The sequence below is a fragment of the Myotis nattereri genome, assembly GCF_964212035.1.
Source record: "Myotis nattereri genome assembly, chromosome: 1".
NCBI lineage: Eukaryota > Metazoa > Chordata > Mammalia > Chiroptera > Vespertilionidae > Myotis > Myotis nattereri.
In genome coordinates this window covers 77829972-77856823 of record NC_138075.1, presented here as the reverse complement: position 1 = coordinate 77856823, position 26852 = coordinate 77829972, and the positions used below count along the sequence as shown (strand labels likewise).

The window sequence follows — 26852 nt, the reverse complement described above, 5'->3', positions numbered from 1 at the left end:
ACATCCTGGGATATTACACGGGGTTCAAGACTTCAGCTTGGGAGTAAAAGGCTGCTAAACTTCGTTTACTTTATGTACTTTAATAATCCATTATTTTAGTCTCACCCCCCCCCCCCCCCCCCCCAACCTGGCCTCATTCTCCCCACCTCTCTCCCTTCGTTCTCTTCCCAATCACCCGCTGGTGACTGTAGGATTCATGACTGTAGGATTCCTCCGGAGGGTACCTACAACTTAACGTGGGACCCGAGGAGATATCCAGTAAATGTTTGCTGAATGAATGAATACCTGTGGGCTCAGGTTCTACCGCGCTTACTCATAAGCACCTCCAGGGCCAACTCAGGGCCCTTGTAGAGGTCAAGCTCACTCGTTCCCTACTCGCCGCACTTTCCTCCTCCAATAACCACTTCTAAACTGGTGCCTGAGCAGTTATTCGCTGCCAGTGTTTTTCACTGCTGGTGGACTAACTTGACTTGTTCTAATGATCTGGGACAGGAATATGCAGTCAGGCTCAGGGCCGAGCTGGTACTGAACCTGGGGAGTGCCAGGCATTGACGTAAAACAGAACCAGTTAATCTTTGAGGAGCAAAGAGAGAGCGCGGGAACCCTCGGGTAGCTACGGGGAGCTACGCGGTCCGCCGTAAAACCTCCTCTACTTCCTTTCACTGTATCTTGTTGCCAGAGCAACCGCGAGCGTCACTAACGTGACTGCAAAAATAGGGTAGAAAGAGTACACGTCTCCTGCTCTGACGGAAGATTTATTGCGCAGGCGCATTAGCTGTACTGGCGGTAGTTCTGTCAGTCGATGTATTCTGCGTCTGCGCATTGGTTGTTTCGCGCTTTGGCCCACCCTACGCCTGCGCAAATTGGCCAATCGGGGCGTGTGGAGCTGGGTTACAGCGTTGCGCACGCGCGAACGCCACATCCGGTGTGGTGGTCGTTTCCTCTCGGAGTTTGGCGAGTGCAGGCCTGCGGATCGATCTTGTAGTCATGTCGGCCTCAGTAGTGTCGGTCATCTCGCGGTTCTTGGAAGAATACTTGAGCACCACTCCTCAGCGTCTGAAGTTGCTGGACGCGTACCTCCTGTATATACTGCTGACCGGGGCGCTGCAGTTCGGTTATTGTCTCCTCGTGGGGACCTTTCCCTTCAACTCTTTCCTCTCGGGCTTCATCTCTTGTGTGGGGAGCTTCATCCTAGCGGGTAATAATTCTATAAGTAATCGCAGTAATAATGTTATTGTGGGGCGCTGCTTTTATTCTCACAGTACTCTTTATGTCAGACCACCGCCTCGTGAAGTTGTGAGGGGAGCCTGCATTGCCCTCTTTTTGTGAGTCGGGAAATTGAGGCTCAGAAAGGTTGTCACATACCAGATACCAAAAAAGCCCCCTCGTAGCTGGAATTAAATCTGTAAAACATCGACCTTCATGCTGCTCCTCAACCTGGTGATCCACATCACTTCATTTTGGTCCAGGGAAAAAAGTTCATTCCAATTTTCACTTAGCTTTCACACCCTTTTAAGGTTGGTAGACTTTTAAAATAGAAAACCCAACTCTGAAGCATCTTCTCACCTTGACCTAATCATTACCAACCTCCGGTGAGATGTTTCAATGAACAGTGTAAGAAATATAAGCATGGGAGCTTTGCTTGTCGAATTATCCTTTACTTGACTTTGACTTTTAGCTGCTCCTGCTTATTTCTTGTGGATGAAGATGTTGTTTCACTACCCTGAACTCAGTTTTTATTCACATAGTTCTATTTTTTTTAAAGCAAAGAGTCATCCTTGACTTTAAAAAAATTTTTTTTCATTAATTTCAGAGAGGAAGGGAGAGGGAGAAGAGAAACATTAATGTGAAAGGGAAACATGGATCAGCTGCCTTTTGCATGCCCCTGGCCGGGAATTGAACCCTCAATCCAGGAATCCAACTGGCAACCACGTGAGCCACACTGGCTAGGGCACATAGTTCTATTTTAGCATTATTATTCTTTCTGATTCCTAGTGTTTGATATCTTGTAGACTGCCATATTTAATGAGAGCTGACTGTCCTCCATAAATTTTTGCCAAAAATCTGACCTTTTTTCTTTTAAAAAAAATACTTTTTATTGATTTTTTACAGAGAGGAAGGGAGAGGGATAGAGAGTTAGAAGCATCAGTGAGAGAGAAACATCAATCAGCTGCCTTCTGCACACCCCCCACTGGGAATGTGCCCGCAACCAAGGTACATGCCCTTGACCAGAATCGAACCTGGGACCCTTCAGTCCGCAGGCGGATGCTCTATCCACTGAGCCAAACCGGTTAGGGCCTGACTTTTTTTCTTGAACAGGGATTCAATGAATACTGAGTCCAGAATTGGGTCAGGGGGTGTTAGCTAGTCCAGTTTATAGGTGGCTACCACATGGACTTTGTCAGTCACTGGTATTGTCTGCTACATGACTTTAAAAACATACTAGAATTCATGTTTGTTTTTTCCAGTGATCATCAGTCAGGCCATCGTATTTTGAATCTAATAACATTAGCATTATGGTAAAAGCTTTGGGGATATATCAAGTGTATGTCCTCAAATAGTTTACAGTCTATTTAGGACACAGACAAAATATAGCATTAAAATGGTTTGGAGACTTCATTACAGCTTAAAGTATACATCTGTAGAATGCTTTTACACATTCAAATTACTAGTTCAGACTCAGATAAACTCTACCTTCTCTCTTTCTTAGAACTTAAAATAAGTCCAAGGGTCTGGCGTTGCAGTTAGCCTATTGATCAGTTGAATATTTCATTATCTTTACGTTTTGCCTTAGATAACCAAGACCTGGTTCTCTGGCAGCATTTTGGCCTTCAGGAATTGACAGGGCACCATCATCAGATGCATCAGATATCCTACCCTCTTTGCTATAGACCCTTCCTTCCCTTTCCCCAAATTCTGTTCATGACTAAGAATTTTTTTTTTTTTTAATGATTTTTTTACAGAGAGGAGGGGAGAGAGATAGAGAGTTAGAAACATCGATGAGAGAGAAACATCGATCAGCTGACTCCTGCACATCTCCCACTGGGGATGTGCCCGCAACCCAGGTACATGCCCCTGACCGGAATCGAACCTGGGACCTTTCAGTCCACAGGCTGACACTCTATCCACTGAGCCAAACCGGTCTCGGCGACTAAGAATTTTTATTAGCTGGATGGGAGAAGAATCTTGAGAAGCTCTGGTGAATTTTGTTTGGTGATTTTGTCTTTCAGGTCTGAAAAGGGTAGGAATAGGGTAGGGCCTAAAAGCTGATTTAAAAAAAAAAAGACATCTCTATGCTGAAATCACCCGGGCTTCATAAGTTTGTAGGGTTAAAATGACTCCTCAGGGCTACTTGGACTGCTAAAACCAGAAGATTTTTTTGAGCAGATAATATTTCCTTATGCCAAGTCCTGTTTTTGAGGCTGTTGTGGCTAAAGGAGAATTGGCAGATTCCCTTCTCTTTTCCCCAATGAGAAGTCAATGACTTGCCATTGAATAGAATACCTAGTGCAAGGGCACTTTAATAGCGGAGTCAGTTTCGGGGGGGCTGGGGGGGGGCGGTGGATTTCAAAGCTGCTAGATACTAGTAACAGGTAATTGGGCCAGAGAAATGACAGTTCTAGGAAAAGAAAGGATGGCAATTCGCAGTTACCGTAGAAGGGCATCATTTACATTTCTTTTGATAGCATCAACCTTACTAAATCCTGCCTGCTCTTCCATTTGATAGCCTAGGTACTCAACTGGAGACTAGTTTTAAGGGGAAATATGTATTTAAAGTTTATCCGTTGTTCTGATTGTTGGGAAGGGAAGCCTTGAACCTATTTATGGTGCTGATGTTTCTCACTTCCCTGTGGTTGTGTTTCCTGTTGGAAGAGAAGGGAGGAGGTCAGTTTGGCTGAGAAAGGGAATTGTAGGTGATTATGTTGATAGGTAGTACTGCATGCTGGAACTTGGAGTGCGCAGGCCAAGGAATTTGAATTTTATCTTGTAGGTAATAGGAAAGCATCTAAGGATTTTTTTTTTTTTTTTTAATTTGAGTAAGGGAGAGACTTAAAATTGGTGTTAGCATGTAGGATGAATTAGAGGGAAAAGTTCCCTGATTTCTTTTTAGCAATCTGTTCTCTTCCATTCCTTCTGTCTGCATTTATTTAGCATGTGTTCTTTGGAAATTGGTCAGTACATTTTAAACCAATATAGAATGCTACCACACTTTTAAAAAGACTAGTGTTATTTGGGCCTGATGAAAATTGTCTGATTCTCCTAGTCCTTCATGCCTCGGAGACTTACCCATTGTTTTAAGAAAGAGCCAGAAATTTTCAAGAAAATTGCCATTGAGAAATTTGTTGGTTTTTTTTAGGGGGGTGGGGGGGACGGGGAGTCAGTGGAGGGATCAACAGTGCACAGTAAAGTAGGCTTTACAAGGACCTCAGAGGCAGAATATTTTTGAAATCTTCACCTCAGATTTCAAACATCCTCAGCAGTTGACTTTATATTGCGGTTAGATACCTCAAGAGGAGGACATCTGTCCCTTTTCCGGACTAACATTCCAGTGTTAGGAAGCCCTGCTAGTGTCCTTTTCACCTAACTGAAATCCCTCTTTCTGCTCATTTAAAGTGCTATGTAGGAGGCATAAGTGGAAAACAAAGTCTTAAGATAAGTCTTTGATCTTGAAATAATGTTTTTAAAAAATATATTTTTATTGATTTCAGATAGAGGGAAAGGGAGAGAGAGAGAGATAGAAACATCAGTGATGAGAGAAAATAATTGATTGGCTGCCTTTTGTGGTTTGAGCCTGCAATCTGGGCATGTGCTCTGACCAGGAATCAAACTGTGACCTCCTGGTTCATAGGTTCACACGCAACCACTGAGCAGTCTGGGCTTGAAATAATTTTAAAAGTCATTTCACAACTTTGGTCTATTATGTTCTCTAATCTATATGAAACAATTTTAGATTAAAAAATTAGTTTTGTTTCCCCTTGTTTACAGATGTAAAAGCAGTTTGATTTGAAAGACAAGGAAGTCTACTCCAGAATGTTTTCTGAAAGTAGTTGGGCTGTGTGGACCAGGGGGTCTGCATTTTGGAGGGAATTATCCATCAGCTTTATGGACCTTTATATTATCTCTTATAACTGCTATCCAAGAGATTGGAAGTTTGCCAACCTTGTGCCTGAGAGTCCTCTAAATCTCTCATATCCATTGCTGCCATCTCTTTTTCCTCCCTCCCTCCCTTCTTTTTCTTTATTGATTAAGGTATTACATATGTGTCCTTATCCCCCCATTACCCCCCCCCCCCACACACACACACTCATGCCCTCACCCCCTGGTGTATGTGTCCATTGATGATGCATATATGCATGCGTACAAGTCCTTTGGTTGATCTCTCCCCCTTACCCCCACCCTCCCCTACCTTCCCTCTGAGGTTTGATGGTCTGATCCATGTTTCTCTCTTTCTTTCTTTTTTTGGATTAATCCTCACCTGAGGATATTTTTCCATTGATTTTTAAAGAGAGTAGAAGGGAGAGGGAGAGACAGAAAGAAACATTGATGTCAGAGAGACACATCGATTGGTTGCCTCCTGCATGCACCCAACCAGGGCCGGGGAAATCTGCAACCAAGGTACGTGCCCTTGACCGGAAGCGAACCTGGGACCCTTCAGTCCTCAGGCTGACACTCTATCCACTGAGCCAAACCAGCGAGGGCTTCTTTTATTTTATTTTTTAAAATTTTTATTGTTGAAAGTATTACGTATGTCCACTTTTTTCTTCCATTGACCCTCTCCAGCTTGCCCCGCCCCCTGCCCCAGACCTTCACCACCCTGTTGTCTGTGTCCATGGGTTATGCACATACCGATATGCATTGCTACCTCTTTATCCTCAGTTGACGCAGGCTCTTATTTAGACTGCTATAGCTTCATTATTAATAATCTCCCATCCTCCAGGACCTCTCCCTCCAGTCCATCTTCCACTATGTTTGCAAGCTTGTTTTGACTTGCAGGTCTGATTGTGCTGCTCCCTACCTAAAGTGTGTCTGTGTTTCCAAGGAAAAATTACAATTTATTTTCATAGTATATAGGCTCTTTCATGATGTCCTGTTCATATCTCCAGTTTTATCTCTTGCTTTTACTCCCTGTACTTTATCCTCCTGCATTATCGAGTTACTTGTTATTCCCTGAACATCTCAAGCTATTTTACCTTTGTTTGACTGTCTGGAAAATTCCTTTACTTAGACATCTCAGCTCAAGACATGCTTCCCTTTGGAGCCCTTCCCTGACTCTCCCAGCATAGGTCTTTTCTCCTGTATTCCTATTTCACTGTGTGTGTGTGTGTGTGTGTGTGTGTGTGTGTGAGAGAGAGAGAGAGAGAGAGAGAGAGAGAGAGAGAGAGAGCGCGCGCTGATATTGTGTTGTATTTGTTTACATGTCTGTCTTCTCTCTGGAAGGTAAGGCCCTTGAAGGTAGGAACTGTCGTCGTCATCTCTGCATGCCTAGTGTTTAACATTGTATATGTTAAATTGTGAGCATACCCATAATAATTTAAGGAATACCGAGCAATTTATGTGCCAGATTCTCTGCCAAGGAACTGAGGACTCAACTGCAAAACACAACTGGTCTCTGTTCTCTCAGTTTATAATCTAGGTGGAAGGTACAGACTAGTCAATATGGATATGGTGCTGTGATGGAGAAGTATTGGTGAGTAAAGGAACACAAATGGGCGCTCAGCCCTGCTCTGTGGTCTTGTAACACTTCCCTGGTATGTTTGCTTTTCTAAACTATGCTTTATAGCTTTTTCTCGCCACTCTTTATATTTCCTCTTTTTCTGTATTCTCAGTTGATGATCTTGCTTTATTTTTCCACTGAAAAAAGTAGACAGGAATCCTTTCATCTTCCCACCCAGGAATCAGGAGCCCACCTGCACTTGTATCCTTGCTCTGTGGCTTACTTCCCATGATGGTGGATAATGTGTCCCTTTCCTTTCAAAGGCCAATTCCTTCACTTGTGTGGAAGATCCAGTCCTCTTGCTCACTCAGAGACTCAGCTTCTGCAATCATCCTTTTATTCTGCATTATTAATTTCTCTCTCTATCCTTTCATCATACAAACATGCTCTAGTATTGTTCAATTAAAATTTTTGTATTTGACTCCAGATACCCCTCCTGGTATCATTCCATTTTTTTTTCTTCTCGATCATCACAGAATTCTTAGAAAAAAATAGTCTAGTTGCTGTTTGTTCATTTTTCATTCATTCCTTAACCTATTCTTGGTGATGGTCTTTTTCCAACACTAAGTGAAACTACTCTTGCCAGATCTAATAGCCATCTGCCTCACCTTACCTGAATGCTCAGCAACATTTAGCATTTAATGTAGTTGGCTGCTTTCTTCTGTGTGGAGTACTTCTCGAAACTTTTACTAAACTACACTCACTTTGTTTCTTCTCACCTCATTGGTTTTTCCTTCCTACTGTTAGTGCTAGGTTCTTCTCTGTTGGAGGTGATGGTTCTTGATACCTTCTCTATATTTTGTTTTATAGGTAAATTTAAATAATGTCTATATAACTACAACTACCACATTTATACTTTTAATTCTGACCTGTTCCCTGAATTCTAGGTTAGTAAATCCAGTTGCCCACTTGACATCTTCACTTGATGTCTGATATGCAACTCGAGATTGACCCTTCTCACCCAGTCATCTCCCTCAGTCTGATCTGTTATACTAAGACATGTCAAGATTGTTATTGCTGCCTGGAATGCTCTGCCCTTAGATCCTGTCTTTCAAATTTTGGCCTCCGATAGCACCTTCTTTGAGAGGTTTGTGAACACCAAATAAAAAATAGCTTCCCAGTCACTCTGTTATTACCTTGCTTTGTTTCCTTCATAGCACATATCTCTACATGGTATTTCCTTGTTTATTTGTTTACTTATGTACTGCATGTTTCTCTCCACCTGAGTATAAGTTCCTTGAGAGACAGATATTTGTCTGTCTTGTTCTGTGCCATATTCCCAGCACATACTAAATGCTCAGTTAATTAATTAATTATAGTATTTAGCCTTTATTGCTGAAAGTATTACAGATGGCCCCCACTTTCCGCCACATTGCCCCCCTCTACCTGGTTCCTGCCCCACCCATCCCAGCCCTTCACCACCCTATTGTCTTTGTCCATATGTAATGCATATATGCATGTAAGTTCTTTGGTTAATCTCTTCTTGGTCCCCTTTCCCCCTTCCCTCTGAAATTTGTCATTGTGTTCCATGTTTCCATATCTCTGGTTCTATTTTATTAATTAGTGTATTTTGTTCATTAGATTCCTTGTTCATTTATTTTGATTTTTAGATTCAATTGTTGATAGATATGCATTATTGTCATTTTAATCTTCATATTTTTGATCTTTTATTTCTTCTCCTTCTCCTTTTCCTCCTTCTCCTCCTCCTCCTCCTTCTTCTTCCCCTTTAACATTCCATGGTTTGGTAGTGATGGACTCTAGCCTTTCCTTGTCTGGGAAGCTCTTTATCTGACACCTTTGATTCTAAATTAAAGCTTTGCTGGATAGAGTGATCTTGGTTGTAGGTCCTTGCTATTCATCACTTTGAATATTTTTTGCCATTCCCTTCTGGCCTGCAAAGTTTCTGTTGTAAAATCAGCTGACAGTCATATGGGCACTCTCTTGTAGGTAACTGACCCTCTTTCTCTTGCTGCTTTTAAGATTCTCTCTTTGTGTTTCACCTTTGGCATTTTATTTTATTTTATTTATTTAAAAAAATATTTTACTGATTTTTTACAGAGAGGAAGGGAGAGGCATAGAAAGTTTGAAACATCGAGGAGAGAGAAACATCGATCAGCTGCCTCCTGCACACCCCCTCCTGGGGATGTGCCCACAATCAAGGTACATGCCCTTGACTGGAATCGAACCTGGGACCCTTCAGTCCGCAGGCCAATGCTCTGTCCACTGAGTCAAACCAGTTAGGGCACCTTTGGCATTTTAATTATGGTGTGTCTTGTTATGGGCCTCTTTGGGTTCATCTTGTTTGGGACTCTCTGTGCTTCCTGGACTTATATATACCTATTTCTTTCACCAGGTTAGAGAAGTTTTCTGTCATTATTTTTTAAAATAGATTTTCAATATCTTGTTCTCTGTCTTCTCCTTCTGGCCCCCCCATGAGGTGACTGTTGATACGTTTGAAGTTATCCCAGAGGCTCCTTACACTGTCTTCATATTTTGGATTCTTTTTTCTTTTGCTGTTCTGATTGGGTGTTTTTTGCTTTCTTATATTCCAAATCACTGATTTGATTCTCAGCATCCTTTACTCTACTGTTGATCCCCTATAAATTATTCTTTATTTCAGTTAGTGTATGTTTCATTTCTGACTGATCCTTTTTTATGCTGTTGATGTTCTCACTAAGTTCTTTGAAATTCTCATTAAGTTCCTTGAAGTTTTCATTAAGTTCCTTGATTATCCTTATAACCATTGTTTTGAACTCTGTATCTGGTAGTTTTCTTGTTTCCATTTCATTTTAGTTCTTTTTCTGAAGATTTCTCCTGTTCTTTCATCTATGACATGTTTCTTTGTCTCTGCATTTTGGCTGCTTACCTGTCTTTGTTTCTATGTATCAGGTAGATCTGCTATGTCTTCTGGAATTGGTAGCATGGCCTTGTATAGGGCCCAGTGGCTCAGCCTCCCCAGTCACCTGAGCTGGGCACTCCTAGTGCACCCCTCTGTGAGCTGTGTGCACTGTCCTATTATAGTTGAGCTTTGATTTATGTTGGCGTCACTGGGAGGGACCAACCCAGGCTAATCGTTTGCAAGGATTGGTTATGACTATAGTGGAAGATCTGCTATGCAGGGGCTGACCCTGCGGAGTAGGACTTGCTTCAGTGGGGCTTTGATGCTCACCAAGTCTGCCCCTTGAATGTGTCACTGGTGGAGTTGGAAGGGTTGTAATCTGGCGTAGTTGAAGTTGACCACTGGGTGCACTGGCTCTGAGGCCTTCTGGGAGGTGCAAAGTCAGCCTTTGCCTATGTCCTGCATGGAGCCACCTAGCATGAGCTACAAAGCAATCTGCAGATGACTGCTACTTCTGTTGAGCTTGGAGGTGCTCAGGAGAGGCCAAGCTGTGAACCAGGGTGGGCTGTCGCTAGTGCCAGGCCTGGGGCCACTTACTGAGAGGTATGGGGCACACTGATGCCAGCTGCTGCTTGTTTGAGAGATTTTAGGAAAGTCCAAAGCATGAGGCAGGAGAGGCCAGTTGTATCGAAAAGCCACTGGAAATGGCTTGGATGAGCCTGCAAGTAGGGCGGAGCAGGGTCTCAGGGGATCACCAAGGTGGGGTAAAAAGTGTGAGCCAGCTTGAAGGAGATTCAGATCTGGCGAAGCCTGACAGCTCTATGGCAGGTGGTCTCACCAAAGGAACACTGGCCTTTGGCAGCAACTTCTGTCTGAGAGAAAGCTGTTCCTCCATGTCGTGCCCCGATTCCAGACAAGTTAATTCCTCCCTGCATGTTCCATGTTCCTTTTATGCTGCTGCCCCGGGGCTGGAGCTCAGAGGGAGTGAGTCTAAGTAGGGCCATGCACCGGTCCTTTAAGAGGAACTGCCTGGGACTCCTGCAGCTTCCGTGTCACTCAGCCACAATCCCCTCTGGTTCTCACAGCCAGAAGTTGTGGGGACTTCTCTTTCCAGCATTGGAATGCTGGACTGAGGGCTTGATGTGGGGCAGGGACCCCTCACTTCTCAGGGAAACCTCCACAGCTAAAATATCCCTCCCCTTTTTAAACTGCCACATGTGGATGTGGGACCAACTGGGTCTGAGATTCCTTCCTGTGTCTCCGCCCCTCCTGCCAGTTTCCATGTGCTTTTTCTTGAATCCTTAGTTGTAGGACTTCCATTCAGCTAGATTTTAGGTGGGTCTGAATACTGGTTGTTCTCTGTTTTAGTTGTAAATTTTGATGTGCTTGTGGGAGGCGATGAGTACTGCTTTTCCTACACCACCATCTTGACTGAAAGCCTCTGCTGAATGAATAACATTTAAGGACATAGATTAAATTAGAACTTCTAAAATGGAGCAAGCTGCCTCAGGAGGTCGTAAATTTCCAACTTTGGAAGTGCTCACAGAGAGACTGAAAGATCATTTGTGGAGGAGCTTTTTGAACAAGTGTTCATTGCCTTTTGTGTACCCCAACTCAATGATATGACAGCCCTATCAATAGACTCTGGAAGGTGACTATTCAACTGGGTACAGCTTATCCGATTCTGGAATGATGAGGTAATTCATGCAGCTTCCCTCCAGTGTACTCACCCCTACCACCTCTTGGGCATTTTATGCACTAAGTGGAGTGTTGGTCTTTATGACCTTCAGTCCTTTGCATCTCAGCAGGACGATATACTTATATTGTCATTGTAATAACTTGGGTTACTGTGATCATGATAATGATAAATACATCAATTTTCATACCTACCTTCATGGGGAGCTTCTCTTTTCTTTTGTCCCCTTATATTTCCTGAAACACTACTCCTGTTCGCCACTCCAATAGCCACTATTAATAATTTGGTATTTATTCCTCCAGATTTTCCTAGAGTCCAACTAAAATAAATGAGAAAATAATTCTCTCTCTCTCTCCACCCTCCCCATTTTAAAAGCAGAAATGTGGAATGGAATACTTCTTTTTCATGTAATATGTCTTAGATATCTTTACTGTCAAGCTATAGAGATTTAAATCATTCTTTTGAATGATTGCATGAAATTTCACTGCATGTATATAGTATTATTTATTTAAATCCCTTGATGACATTTTAACTTTATCTTTTTTTTTCAATGTTACTAATTTGCTGTTAGAATGTCATCCTATAAAATAAAAGCCTAATATGCAAAATGACCAAATTGCGGAATGGTCAGCAGTGGGTGGGGCCAGCAAGTGGGCCAGCCAAGGTGTGTGCCAGCGGGCAGAGGGGGCGGATGGTGAAGGGGAGGGTGGGCAGAGGTGGCAACTGGCGGTGGTGGAGGGGTGATTGGGGGGCAGGGCCGGCTGCTCGCCGGCGGGCGCTGTCCCCTGATTGGCCCGCCGGTCACCTCCCACAGAGGGAGGCCAGACTGCGGCTTAAGCTCCTGAGGGCTCCCGGACGGCGAGAGGGTGCAGGCCGGGCTGAGGGCCTGGTCCCCCGCCCCCCCACCAAGTGCATGAATTTTTGTGCACTGGGCCTCTAGTTGTTCTATAAAAGAAATTCCATAGTCAAAAGGTACAAACATTTTAAATATTAATGTATTGCCAGTTCTCTGAAATGCATGAACCAATCTGTATTCCATCCACAGCAGGATTTTAATTGGTTGCCCTTGCTTTAGTCACTGTCCTTTATATTTTGAAGGGTCCAGGTACTTGAAAAGATCAGTGGTGCTTCTACAGTGTTTACATGTTTTAGCATAATGGAAATTGTTGCTGAGGTGATGGATTATGGAGAAGTAGACTGGTAGCTTTCTGACCTTCGGATTAGATCTCAGTTCATTTCCTTTTCTTAGTGATGGGATGGATGTTAGCCTGAAGCAAATTTGAGTTTTCTTAAGCAGTGTAATCATTTATCACAGGCATAAAGATATTTTTAGAAAGTGTATTCCTGGAGCTCCCTTTTCATGTCAAATGGTGACTGTGGCTAATGTATCAGGTGGGAATCTTTAAGGCTGTAGAATGTGGCAGTGGAGAGTTCTCTGTCAAGTTAATGTAGCTTAGGTCTTTTGCCTTTTTTGAGATTAAAGATTTTCTACAATTATGAGGTCTTCACAGATAAGCATTTTATGTTTATAATTTCTGCTATCCAATATTCACTATGTTGAAAATAATTTACAGTTTTATAACTTTTTGTCATTCAACCCAGCCACATTGTTACTGCCCTCAACTACTTTCTAATCTAGGTTATAATTTAATCAGGAGATAAGAGAGTTCTAAAGATTTTTTGGTTTTATATAATGTATGTATGTGTGTATATATATATATATATATATATATGTATATATATATTATTTTTTTCTGAGTAAGCCTTTCTTTTTAGTGTAACTCTATGAGGTTATATTTTTTCCTTTCACAAATAAGTGCATAACACTTAAGTGTACAACTTGATGGGTTTTTAAAATTTAATCTTTATTTTATTTTTTCCATCATCATTTATCCCCTCTATGCTCTCTTCCATCTCCCTCCCTCTGCAATCACCACACTGTTGTCCATGAGTTTTCTTTTTGCTCAGTGCCCTGCAACTCCCACCCCTACCACATCTGTCTGTCTTGATGAGTTCTATAGCTTGATGTCAAGCTATAGAACATTACCAGCACTCTAGAGACCTCTACCTTGCATCTTATTAGTTATCCCTACTATGAAAGAGAAAAACCACTAATCCTGGCTTGTATTTTACCATAAGTTGGTTTTGCCTTATTTTAAGCTTTACATAAATGAAATAATACGGCGTGTATTTTTTGTGTCTGTATTATGTTGCTCAACATTATATTTGTAGAATTTATCCATGTTTTGAAGATTTTTGTTTTGTTTTTTGCTGAGCCCCTTCTTCCCTCCAGTTTTATGACATACATCACTGTGTAAATTTAAAGCATATACCATGATGGTTTTATTTACATGTACTGTAAAATGATTACCATAAAGATTCAATTAATATTTATCTTTTCATATAGATACAATAAAAAGGAAAAAAGAAACGAAAAAATTTTCTTCTTGTGATTAGAACTTGCTTAACAACTGTCTTATATTTCATGTAGCAGTGTTAGCTATTATCATCATGCTGTACATTACATTCCTAGTACCTACTTATTTTATAACTGGACTAGAGGCCTGGTGCTTGAATTCGTGCACCAGTGGGATCCTTTGTCCTGGCCTGCAAGATCTGGCTGAAACTGGCTCTCCGACATCTCCTGAGGGGTCCTGGATTGTGAGAGGGCGCAGGCCAGGCCAAGGGACGCCGCCATTGCACAATTGGGGTTGGGGAGGGATGCAGGAGGTTGGCCAGCTGGGGAGGCCAACTTGGGAGGGCTCCAGAGTGTGTCCGGCCTGTCTTGCTCAGTCCCTATCCAGTCCCAATTGGCCAGACCCCAGTAGCAAGCTAACCTACCGATTGGAGCGTCTGCCCCGTGGTGGTCAGTGAACGTCATAGTGAGTGGTTAAGTGGCCTTAGCATATCATTAGCATATTATGCTTTGATTGGTTGAATGGACGACCAGACGACTGGACACTTAGCATATTAGGCTTTTATTATATGGAAGTTTGTACCTTTTTACCAATTTTCTTCCAATATCCCCTCCCTCTTCTTTCTTCATATATAGTGTTTATTGTATGCATATGCTATAACTTATCCATCTTACTGTTGATAGACATTTAAATTGTTTCCAGTTTGGGGTTGTCATGGTTATCATACCTGTTAGAATGGAATTGTTGGGTCATTGGGTATGTATGTGTTCATTAGCAGTCATTTGTTTTATACTTTTAGATGATAATTTTTGTGTTTTGTTTCTTGTGTAGTTTGTCTGAGAATACAGATCAACCCACAGAACAAAGCGGATTTCCAAGGCATCTCCCCGGAACGAGCCTTTGCTGATTTTCTCTTTGCCAGCACCATCCTGCACCTTGTTGTCATGAACTTCGTTGGATGAATCATTCCTATTTGTTTAATTGAGGAGTGGGATACTAGAAGAAGGTAAGTGGTAATCATAGCCTTTGTCCCATCATGTTGATTTTAGAACTGGAAATTGGATGGGGCTGGTTTTGATCATGGCTGGCAAAGTTCCCACATTGCTGATAAGACGTTTTTACAGAATTTTTTATCAGTCTGCAAAGTATGCATTAATTTCATCCTGAATCATCAGTGCTGCCGCTCTTGGTCATTGCCTTCTCTTCTCACTGTTTTGCAAATCATTAAGATAACAAAATGGGAGCTTGCCTGTAGCTAATACATAAATTTCTGCACCAATAACTCCATGAAAATAACTCTGAGATCTTAGAAGAGACAAAAATTGAAGATTTTGCTTTTAGATTTGCTCTGTAATTTATTTCTGATTTTGATCTTAGATGACTTTAAATGTTGGGCCATTGTCCCCATAGTACCTAGTATAGTGCTTACACCTGACTGACATCCAGTATATGCTAAATGAGATAGTAGCCATTTGTTAATACATGCACTAATGTAGAAATAAAAGGAGAAATTGGATTAGTTTGGGAGAACACTTTAGAACAGCAGTCACCACCCAGTGGTGTGCGGACCACTGGTGGTCTGTGAGGTCCAAAAGGTTGGTGACCGCTGCTTTAGAATATAGGATGATATGCCATTTGTTTTATTTGCCATTTTCCTTTTTTTATTTTATTATTATTATTTTTTTAAAATATATTTCATTGATTTTCCACAGAGAGGAAGGGAGAGGGATAGAGAGTTAGAAACATCGATGAGAGAGGAACATAGATCAGCTGCCTCCTGCACATCTCCCACTGGGGATATGCCCGCCACCCAGGTACATGCCCTTGACCGGAATCGAACCCGGGACCCTTCAGTCCGCAGGCCGACGCTCTGTCCACTGAGCCAAACCGGTTTCGGCCATTTGTCCTTTTTTAGCAGTAGAGCTTTTTTCCCTAAACAAATTCTTATATAGGTTTTCCATATATAAAACAGCATTGTAGCTGGAGTTGTTTTCATGAACAAGTTGAAAAGCCCTCTTTGCTTGGACTCTCCTTTGTGTGCGGTATGCCCTCCTCTCCATCCCTCCCTTCCAAGCAGCATCCGAAAGCTCTAAGAAATAATGTGTGCTTCCGAACTCGGTGTAGGAACACTTATTTTATATTATATGTATGGAAACAGAGGGCCAGAATAATTCAGTGGCCTTCCCTGGCCACATAGCTAAGTGATTGCTGAATAGTGCTTTAGACCGGTGATGCTGTTCGTCTTGTGTTCTTCCAGTATCCTATGTAGCTACTGATGAATGAATGCACTATTTTCTTTGCCTTTTAAAAAAAAATTTTTCTATTGATTTCATAGAGGAAGGGAGAGGGAGAGAGAGATAGAAACATCAATGATGAGAGAGAATCATTGATTGGCTGCCTCCTGCACACCCCCTACTGGGGATCAAGTGCGCAACCTGGGCATGTGCCCTTCACCAGAATCAAACCCAGGACCCTTCAGTCTGCAGGTCAACGTTCTATTCACTGAGGCAAACTGGCTAGGACTTCTTTGCCTTTTCACTACAAAATTTGGTGTTGTATTGTTTACTGGGTGGTACAGAAAAGAGAATCTTAGGAAATGTTATCCTATTTGGGGCAAGACTATTCCAGGACCAACTTCTTTCTGTCACTACTTGGAAAATTATCATTTTTGTACTGATCAGAAATCTGACATGAGAGTTAGAGCAACCATGTACTAAGTGAATGCAGTAATGGGGCAATGACTGTTCAATTTCTGGTATGAATTAGTTACTTATATTACATAGATCCTTTTTTATTATTGATGAAAAACAGTTCTGTTAGTTAAGTAAGGTTTCATTTGCTTTTCAAAGATTCTTTATTGATTTTTTTAGAGAGAGAAGAAGGGAGAGGGAGAGAGAGAGAAACATCAATGTGGTAGTGAAACATCGATTGGCTACCTCTGCACACCCCTACGGGGGATCAGGCCTGTAACCTGAGCATGTGCCCTGACCTGGAATTGAACTAGCAACTTTTCAGTGCATGGGACTACACACAGCCAGCTGAGCCACACCGGCCAGGGCTAAGGTTTCATTTTTGATAAGGTACAGAGGTTGCTTATTTCAGTGAAAAAGTTTGGAACCACTTCTTTCTACTATTCAAATACAATTTAACTCTTTGGAGAACTGATCAGGCCTTCAGTTGTCCTTCCCCTTCCCCCTTTTCTATCTGTGTGCTAGTCAATGCCTTATTACTGGAAACACAAAAGAAAAGTAACATATGGCTGCTACCTTATAGCAGTTAGATACAGCATAGTTCAAGCCACACTACAGATGTGGACAATGCACTGTGGGAGTCTAGAGAAGGGAGCCACTGTGCAGAGGCAGCAGACAAGGTGTCAGACCAATGATAACTCTGAGTACAGCTAGAAAGCTGACCCACCAACATTGACCTTACGCCTGCAAATATCATGAGTAACTAACTCTTGGGCTTCCTGATAGAAACTTTGCTGGAAAGGTCATAAGTCTTCTGATTGCCTTACTCTGAATTTCTCAAGTTATTTTTTTCTAAATGAGTCATGTGTATGCTTAAGAAAGGGACAGCACTAACATTTCAAGGTTTTCTCTGGGCTCAAGGAGATACCAAATTATAGAGAATAATTTCCTAGGGCTGTCATCATTGGAGGAGGACCCTGCTGCAGAGAGCTTAGTATTTCAAAATTATGACAAAAACAGACGAAAAAAAGCAGGCTCAGCAGAAACTGCGTACTGCAGACTATTATAACAACCTAGAGCCACCTGTTCAGTTGGGAATTATGGTCCCAAGGTGCAGCAAAATCTTCCCATCCCAGATTGCAGTGTTAAATCATCTCATAGAGAGTGTGTTCTCCCTGGGGGACTGCCCAGGGGTTTTCCTAGAGATCCTTTATTTGACATATACTTTACTGTACTGTCAATTTGTAACATACATCATTTGCCCTTTTTATGTGCTTCTAACTCATTTCTATGTGCAATGTGACAACACTTTGAAAACAGTTTTCCAAGTGAGTTTTCAATATTTATACCAACTCATAAGGTAGAACGAAATAGATTGAACATTATTGATACTTGCCATGTACATTGAGAGTTGGGTATAAAAAGAAGGAACATTTGTAGGGTACTGCTTCTGCATGAATTTGGAGGTGCTATTTATTTATTTACTTATTTATTTATTCATTCCTCACCGAAGGGTATTTTTTCCATTGATCTTTAGTGAGTGTGGAAAGGAGGGAGAAAGGGAAGAGAGAGAGAAAGAGACAGAAAGAGAGAGAGAAACATAGATGTGAGAGAGACACATTGACTGGTTGCCTTCTACATGCTCCCTGACGGGGCCAGGGATCTTACCTGCAACCAAGGTACATGCCCTTGGCTGGGAATTGAACCCGTGACCTTTCAGTCTGTGGGCTAACACTCTTACCACTGAGCCAAACCAGCCAGGGTTTGGGAGTAACATTCAAAACAAGCAGCTACTCTGAAACAGGCAAATCAAATGGATATGGTACTGAGTTAAAAAACATAGATTTATCTCAAGAGAAGTAAGGAAGTTAACATTAATAGGTAGTGAGAGCTCACTGTAGGCCAAGCGTTAAGTGCTTCTCATTGTCTTATTTTCAAAATTACCTCATGAAGATAGGCTTGCTAATTCCATTTATAGATGAGAAACAGGTTCGGAAAGGCTTGCTGGGAACCTTGTAACTATGAAGTCTGATAATCCAGTCTGACTTCAAAAAAATTTTGTATTCCATTTTTGCTTAAGGTTGTTTACTCTAAGGTATTTGACTATTGAGGAGTTAAAGAAGTGTGTTTAAAATGTTACCACACTTATTTTCTCACTATCCTCCCCCTCAAGCTTTTCTTTCTTTGTTTTTATTATGACAATTTAAAAAATACCGAAAAGTACTGAGAACAAAACAGACACCCAGGTGGCTACCACCTGGATTTAGTGGATTTTGAACAGATTATAAACATTGTGAATTCAGCTGAAGTTCCCTTTGAATTCCTCTCTAGTACCAACCATTTCCTTCCCTCTGCTGTAAGACTAGAAGTTTTTGGCAGTTTTTTCAGCCAGAACTCATGCCTAGACCTATCAAACACAACCTTTTCCAAACTTTAGTCTTTTTTTTTTTAAATATGTTTTTATTGATTTCAGAGAGGAAGGGAGAGGGAGAGAGAAACATCAATGATGAGAGAGAATCATTGATTGGCTACCTCCTGCACGCCCCACACAGGGGTTGGAGCCCGCAATGGAGCATGTGCCCTTGACCAGAATCGAACCGGGGACCCTTCAGTTCTCAGGCCGAAGCTCTATCCACTGAGCCAAATTGGCGAGGACCGAACTTTAGACTTTATCTCCCGAAAGCATGTCCAAAGATGGTGTTTTGAGAAATGCTGTGGTAAAAGCTACTCAGTTGGCAGCACTGTCTAAAGATGGCTATTCCAGTGGTCAAGAATAGATTCAGTATTTTTTAGATTATCATAAAAATGTAAATGCAAAGTGAAAAATGCTCCTAGTAAGCTTCTGAGTTGGGAGAATTCATGCACATTTAAAATGATGGTCAGTGATGTTCAGGTACTTAATGGCGGTAAATCTTTTTTGAATGAATGCATAATACAGAATATTTAAAAATTTATATACTTTCTATAATTATTTTGTTTTGTTTGTTCATATCTCTTTGTGCAATTCTTTTTTTTTTTTTTTTTTTTCCGAATTAAAGAGTCACATTTATTGCAAATCCGGGACTGTGAGGGGGCATCTTGCTCTCCCAAATCTCATAGTGATAAGATGGCCGAAACACCAGGTTTATATAGGCAAAGATCACAAAGGTATTGATTACATCCCAGGGTTTGGAATGAGGAACCTGATTTGCAAAAAAGCAGTTTATAGAAGCAAAGCAGCATGTTATCTAAATTATAGTTTTGGGTCTCTGGATCACTGAATTGACAGAAACACATTATCTAGAGCCCTCGGGTCTGGAATGAGGAACCTGGTTTGCGAAAAAGCAGTTTACAGAAGCAGAAGCAGCATGCTATCTAAATTACAGTTTTGGGTCTCCAGAACACCGAGCCAACAGGGACACGTTAGCTGGAGCCCTCTGACCTTGGGATAATTGTGCTGTCCTTCCCAGGTAAAGGAGAATGTGCTTTCTAAGACCAGTATGACCACAACCCATGGGATAGTCACAGTACAATCAATAGGGTATTCAATCGAATGGGGTGATTTATATAATTCAGAAAATCAAAATAACTTTTCTGTTGTTAAAGCAAATAAGTACAGAAGCCAAACAGCAGGGTTAAAGTTAAACTATAGTTTCTACCTGAGGTGATTGCTACCATACTTCATTCCCCACTCATTTTATGTACATGAGTCAAATCTTGGACTCATCCTTATTAGTTAGGGGATTGTACTGCCCCCTAACTACAAGTAGTTTGACTGAATTAATTTTTCTAAACTGCCTGCTTGGCACATTCAGTTTTCTATTTACTCACCCCACTTCTTTTAAGGGCATTAAAAATAAAAATTGCGGAGTGAATCTCAGGGCCCCAAAGGGAAATGAAGAAAAGAGGGACATAGCTACCATTAGGTCATAGTTTGGGAGGAAAGTTCCTGGACTTGGGCCCTGGATCAGAGGGTAAAGTGAAATGGGCTCAGAGGGTCATACCTGAGCTTGGAAGTGTGCCTGGTGGAGACTGGCTAATGTTTGTGATAAAACCTTGTTAGTGTTGCTTTGTTTTTATAATGGAGGCCATTCTATCACAGGTCTCAAAATTCATAGTGTTTAATCCTGGATGGAGCAAGGGGGCTATAAGGACTGGGCAGAACATAATTCTGACAAGCAGTACTATTTACAAATATGCAATTACTGTTGGCTTTTCAAATTCATCAATGAAGTATACTAATCTAGAGAATTATTTCAGGATAGGAATGTAAATATTATTCTTTAGGTTCTACTGCCACCTAGTGGATTATATATTTCATCTGCTGAGAGATTGTACTGCAAAGCATAAGAGAAGTTGAGTTTGGGGGAAGAAGCTCCTGATATCTTTGTGATAAAACATATATTTTCCAGTCACAGGAGGGCAGCAGAGGTCCAAATGGGCCTAGATGCTGGGTGGGGGTTGCTTTACGTTCTGTCCAGAAGTGGGCATTGTCGAGTTAGGCATAAAGGCCATGAGCCATTAAGTGGCCCAAGGCTTTTGTCACACAGGGAAGATCCTGTGCAGGGTTTATTTCCTTTTCTTGTCAGTCCAAGAGCTCCCTTTTGGTTTGTTCTTGACCTGTTTTTGCTCTCAACATGACCTCTCACTGGCAATAATCTTTAATTTTTGTTGGGGGGAGCTGATTTTTAAGAATATTTTTATTGATTTCAGAGAATAAGGGAGAGGGAGAGAGAGATAGAAACATCAATGATGAGAGTCATTGATTGGCTGCCTTCTGCATGCCCCCTACTGGGGATCAAGCCCCCAACCCAAGTATGTGCCCTTGACTGGAATCGAACCCAGGACTCTTCAGTCGACAGGCTGACGCTCTATCCACTAAGCCAAACCAGCTAGGGCAGGGAGGGGCTGTGTTTTAAATTTCATTTATTCTTTGATACTTAATTTTATAGTGAATTAGGTTCAGCCACCAAAAAGGAACTATTCTAAATTTGTAGAGCATATTTTGAGCTAAACACAGCATAATCTTTTTCAGCTCCTTTTTTTTCCTCAGAGGGCGAGATTAATCCTTTACCTATTATTCTTAAAACCTTGAATCTGCTAGTTGTATTTAGTATAAAACACTAATTGCTGCCGAACTGGTTTGGCTCAGTGGATAGACCGTCGGCCTGCGGACTGAAGGGTCCCAGGTTCGATTCCGGTCAAGGGCATGTACCTTGGTTGCGGGCACATCCCCAGTAGGGGGTGTGCAGGAGGCAGCTGATCAATGTTTCTCTCTCATCGATGTTTCTAACTCTCTATCCCTCTCCCTTCTTCTCTGTAAAAAAACAATAAAATATATTAAAAAAAACACTAATTGCTGACTCTCTAATTGGTGATTGAGCTCTCTTTTGTATTTGGTCCATTTAAAGTTGAGAGGGAGGGAGGGAGGGAGAGAGGGAGAGAAGGGGGGGGGAGACAGAGAGAGAGAGAGAGAGAGAGAGAGAGAGGGAGAGAGAGAGAGAGAGAGAGAGAGAGAAAGAGAGAGAGAGAGAGAGAAAGAGAGAAAATGGAGATTTGTGAAGTTCATTGTTGCCCTAACTCCCTGCCTTATTTTTTGTAGTTTGATGATTCCTACTCCTAGTCATCTTTGGTCCCAGGTTGCATAGAAGCCTCTTCTGGGGCTCTGGAGTCCACTGTTCATGCCTCGAGTGCTGTACTTATCACACTGCTATGAATCTTTTGATTCCTGCCCTGTCTCCTACTGAGGGTTGGGGACCTCAGGGGTTAGCACAGGCTAACAGTAACAATGTATGTTTGTTGAATGAGTGTATGATGACTAAGTCATCTTTAACGGCAATAAAATGCTATATAAAATAGCTGTATCACCAGTCATGCAGATGCTAAGACATGTGGAAAGTTCTGTGGGAGAAAGAAGCCAAGGCAAAAATAAACATATGACTAGAAGGGGGAAGGCTTGCATTGTGGAATGACAAGTAAATTGGTCCTTCACTCCCTGTTTCCCTGTCTGCACATTGAGGTGATTGGACTGGATGTTCATCATTTTCTTGCAGCTGTTCAAGCCTTTGATTACTAGAATTCATGGGTTCCCATTGTGTTCGAGGAGGATTGGCTGTTTGTATGGATCCTCAATTGGGCTTTGCTTTTTTTTCCTTCCCCTTCAGTTGTTGGCTTTTATCCATATTATCAGATTCCCATCATCTATTACAGGAAAGTTAAAGTGTGACTGTCTGTATCAAAATGCATGATGTTTATATAAGGCCTTTTATAAAATTAAAAAATATTTATAAAATGTATTACAGTTATTACCAGGCTTGCAGTACTCACATCCGTTCCTCATACACTTTTACACACCTGATCCATGTGACCCTCACAGCCCATTCTCTGATGGAGGGAGACAAATAGCAGTCTTCCTGTTTACACGTGAGGTAATTACACCGCCGTGAGATGTAAGCTGACTTGTCTAGGCCCTGGAGCTAATAAGTGACCGAGTGGGAACTTAACAGACATTGTGACTCAAAAATTTTACTTCCCTTCTCTATTATGTTCAAAGACTTTTGGATGATAAATATATATATGTCTTGTTAGAAGGTTTTTGTTAAAAATATTAAACTTGCTTTTTTTTTAAATGGAAAGAAATAGAGAGGTTGATAAGAAAGGATGAAGTCAGGCTATCTAAAATGTTTCTGCAAAGTTGGTCACATTTAATAAGATCCAGAGGAAATGCAAGAGAACTGACTTTATCCTGAGAGGGTGACCCTGGACTCTCCACCGTGTGGAAATGTTCTGATGCTGCACCACCTGGTTGGTGGCCACCAGCCACATGTGGTTATTGAAAGTTTGAAATGAAGCCAAGGAGCTGAGGAATCGAATTTTGAATTCTATTTAATTTTAACTAAGTTTAAATAGTCACCTCTGGTGAGTGGCCATGGTGTGGACAGAATCGCTCTGGACAGATTTGTCCACCTCCCAGGGTGCAGTTTCCTTATCTATAAAATGAGAGGATTAGATTAGCTGGTCTCTAATGCTCCTTTCAGTTTTAGAAATATACAGTCTGTGCCTTTTGAAATTGTAGTGATTGAAATTGAGCTTTGAACCTAGAATTTCTGCAGAATGGTCTTTGATTCACATTTTATCTATTTGCAGTTTTAATTGGGTGACCAGGATCCAGGATGAGATTGGATTTGAAGGAAAAATCAGTATTTGAGCATATCTGCTCAGAGCTAGTGTCTGAATAGAGATGGTGCTGGAGAGGAATACAGATTCCAAATAGAAATGACCCTGTCTGGCATTATATCTTTTGTATCTATACAGAGAGTCATTATTTTCAACAGTTCTTTGCGTTGTGCCTTGCTTTCTTTTAAGATGATTAGAATAGACTGATCAAGTGGTGCTGTCTTTTCTGCGTGAGTGAAATAGACTGAAGAAGTCATGCTAACTTTTCTCAGTAGGTGTCTTTCATTTTACATTCTTGATATCAGAGGAGGAAATTTTATTAGTTTCCTGAAACCTTTATTTCTGGGTTAGCAGTGAAAACCATTATTCTGAGCTGTTGAGTAGTCCAGTTTTACTGAGCTAACATTTCAAAGAAGCCTAGAACTTCTGCTTTTAGAATACTGTCTGGTAAATATATTTTTGCCTTAAAAGAAGAGAACAAATCTTTATAAATAGAATTTTCTGAAAACTATTATCAAAGAGACTTACTGTTATGAGTCATTTTTGCCTTCTGGATAGACCAGCTCCAGTGTTTCAGATTTAAATATTTTAATATCAGAGCATCTCAAAACAACTTTTATACTAAACTAGGATTTCTTTTATAATTGTAAAAGTGTCAAAGCTCTTCACTGAAATAACCTTATGTTGTAGTTCTCTCTCACGTCAGCCATTAGAACTGATATATTAATTCATAGTTTGTTGCTTTTAAGAAACTTGATGGAGTGAAAAGGTGAGTTTTACTAGGTCTCTTTGTTCTTGTTTGGCATTGTGGATACTTTTTGTTGTTTCTTTACACGTATCACAATTCCAGTGATGTAGGAATGTTCTGCACTTATGTAGCATTTCTCTAAATGCCATTGTTAGTGAAATAAAAGCACTCTGGCTAGAAGTCTAAGATCTTTTTTTTAAACCTATGATGCTGAAATCTTCAGATCAGAACCAACACACAAAATAAGGTGGTGCCTTTTTACCTACTGGGATAGCCCAGCACTTCTGCAGTGTTTCCCAATCTTTTTCAAAGTCATGACACACATATAAGGTTACAGTATTTTGTCTGGTGGCGTGGCTCAGTGGTTGAGCATTGGCCTATGAAACAGGAGGTCACGGTTCGATTTCCGTCAGGTCACATTCACTGGGTTGCAGGCTTGTCCCCCCATGTTGGGCGTGCAGAAGGCAGCTGATCAGTGATATTCTCTCTCATCGTTGATGTTTCTATCTCTCCCTCCCTCTCTCTTCATCTCTGAAATCAATAAAAATATATTAAAAAAGATATTACAGTATTTTTATGACTCACTGCAAGAAAGTTGGCTGCTTATGGCTAGAGATTTTGAAGCCCGTAGGGCAAAGGGGTTACTTTCTTTAAAAAAATTTAAAAAAAATTGATTTCAGAGAGGAAGGGAGAGGGAGAGATGAAAACATCAATGATTTGAGAGAATCATTGATCGGCTGCCTCCTGCACGGTTCCTGGGGATCGAACCTACAACCCAGGCATGTGCCCCAACCAGGAATCAAACCGTGACCACCAGTTCATAGGTCAATGCTCAACCACTGAGCCATACCGGATGGGCCAAAGGGGTTACTTTCTGACTACCCTGGAGGCACTAGAAGGAAGCCGTTGGGCTCCACCTCACAGCTACCAGATCTCAGTCTCATCTGATTCTAGCAGCAATGTGGATGCTTCTCGGAGTTATTCTCCACATTCTTTCTCTAAGTAAACTTATCTGTAAATGAAAAAAAAGATTTTTTCTGGATTTCCTTTGTTAAATCTGAGATTGAGAATTTTTCTCAACTTTCTCTCTTAAATACATTCTTCCTTCATTCTCCCCCAAACTGGAAGTTGTGCTTTATAAGCTCTCTAGATCCAAAGAAGCTCTTTAGGTTAAATTGCTACCTTCTCACCTCTTAGGAGTTGGACCTGAGAGGTAAGAGGGACTTAACGTAGAGGTGTGCAGCTAATTAATCATAGAGCTGGAGTCAGAACCCATGTCTACCAGTTCCTAGTCAGCTTTGCCTTGGTGTGCTGGGAATTCAGATTTGAACATTACTTTTTAAGGATTCTTTTATAAAATGTTTGGTGAAAAATATTTGGTTCTAGCCTGGCTTAAATATTGCTCAGGATTTGGGGCCTGGTCATAAGACATTTTAAAAAACCTTGGGTGTCTCCTCTTACCTTTCCACTTCTTTCTTTTAGGTTCACTTTTTTATTTCCCCTGGAGAAGAGCTCTTGAGATGGCAGCTTGTTGGACACATGGATGTTCTTCAGAGTTATACTGCCTGCTGGCTTAGATTTGGTATGCTGGTGGAGAGCCAGAGAAGTTCCCTTGCTTCTGTGTCAAAACAACTTTGCACTGAGTGTTTATTTACATGACCTCTTCTCCCTTCCATTGTGTCACCTTTTCGCCTTCCAAATTAAACTCCATGCCACTCCTTTCTATGCCTTGGCTCTGTTTTTTGTTTTTATTATTTATTGGTGTCAGAATCCTTTCTTTCCTACAGTCTTCTGTGCAAGATTGATAACTTGCAACTGCGAATCTTCCTCCATGTTTGCATTAAGTGTATTTGAAGTTAATGACAAAAAGCGGTGCTGACAACCCTGTGAAAAGACATTCCTTTGCCTTTTTCCTGGAGCTGGTAACCCTTTACTACTCTCAGTTGTTCAGTTCCCTTCTTATGACACTTGCATTCCTGGAACTGTCATTAAGCACTTTGTTAGAAATCGAACTGTTTGCTTCCACATTTACAGCTATTTCACTATGCTTTAGTAGGGAAAAGTGAAATATGTACCTCTTAGGCAGTGTAAGCAGAGTGCAAAGGGGGGTTTTGTGTATACGTTCATTTATAAGATGTAGTACTCTCCAAACCACCTTCACAAATAGTCTCACATTTTATTCTTATGATTATCTCCAGGGTTCTAATCCTTATTAGATGGAGAAATTGAAGCTTAGATTTGTAACTTGCTTACGATCACAGTTGAGGATACAACTTGGGAGAATAATAGGTCTGCTGGCTGAAGCCTAGGCATGTTTATATGTATCATGCTAGCAGCCTTTTTCCATCTTGGGTGCTATATAGAGGGAATAAGTAAGTTGTGTTGAGAATTCCACTAGTATTTAAATTTAGCTGACTACTGAGATGATGAAGTGTGCTGCAAAGGTTCTCCAACCAGACTGCACATTAGAGTCCCTTGGGGAACTTAAAAACGAAATCTCAGTGCCCAGGTCACACCCAGACCAAGTAAATAAAAACTTTCAGGGGTGGCATCTGTACTTTGCACAGCTCCCAGGCGATTCTCATGTGCAGC

At 41.3% G+C, this 26852-nt stretch overlaps 1 protein-coding gene and 1 long non-coding RNA gene across 2 annotated transcripts in view; both read left to right on the top strand.

The window, feature by feature from the left end:
* Positions 1 to 26852, top strand: part of LOC308528750 — an 852227-nt gene that overhangs the window by 206037 nt on the left and 619338 nt on the right. The window lies entirely within an intron of this gene.
* On the top strand, positions 912 to 25981 carry DAD1 (defender against cell death 1). Its single transcript, XM_081111592.1, has 3 exons — positions 912 to 1198; positions 14499 to 14673; positions 25743 to 25981. The coding sequence occupies exons 1-2, from the start codon at positions 988 to 990 to the stop codon at positions 14627 to 14629; spliced, it is 342 nt and encodes a 113-aa protein (XP_080967718.1). The 5' UTR covers positions 912 to 987; the 3' UTR covers positions 14630 to 14673; positions 25743 to 25981.

What these genes read in the sequence shown, in the direction of transcription:
- DAD1 (XM_081111592.1), top strand. Translation starts at nt 988, where the DNA reads ATGTCGGCCTCAGTAGTGTCGGTCATCTCGCGGTTCTTGGAAGAATAC. An exon ending in GGGGAGCTTCATCCTAGCGG is followed by an intron (nt 1,199 to 14,498) that starts GTAATAATTCTA and finishes TTTCTTGTGTAG; the next exon opens with TTTGTCTGAGAATACAGATC.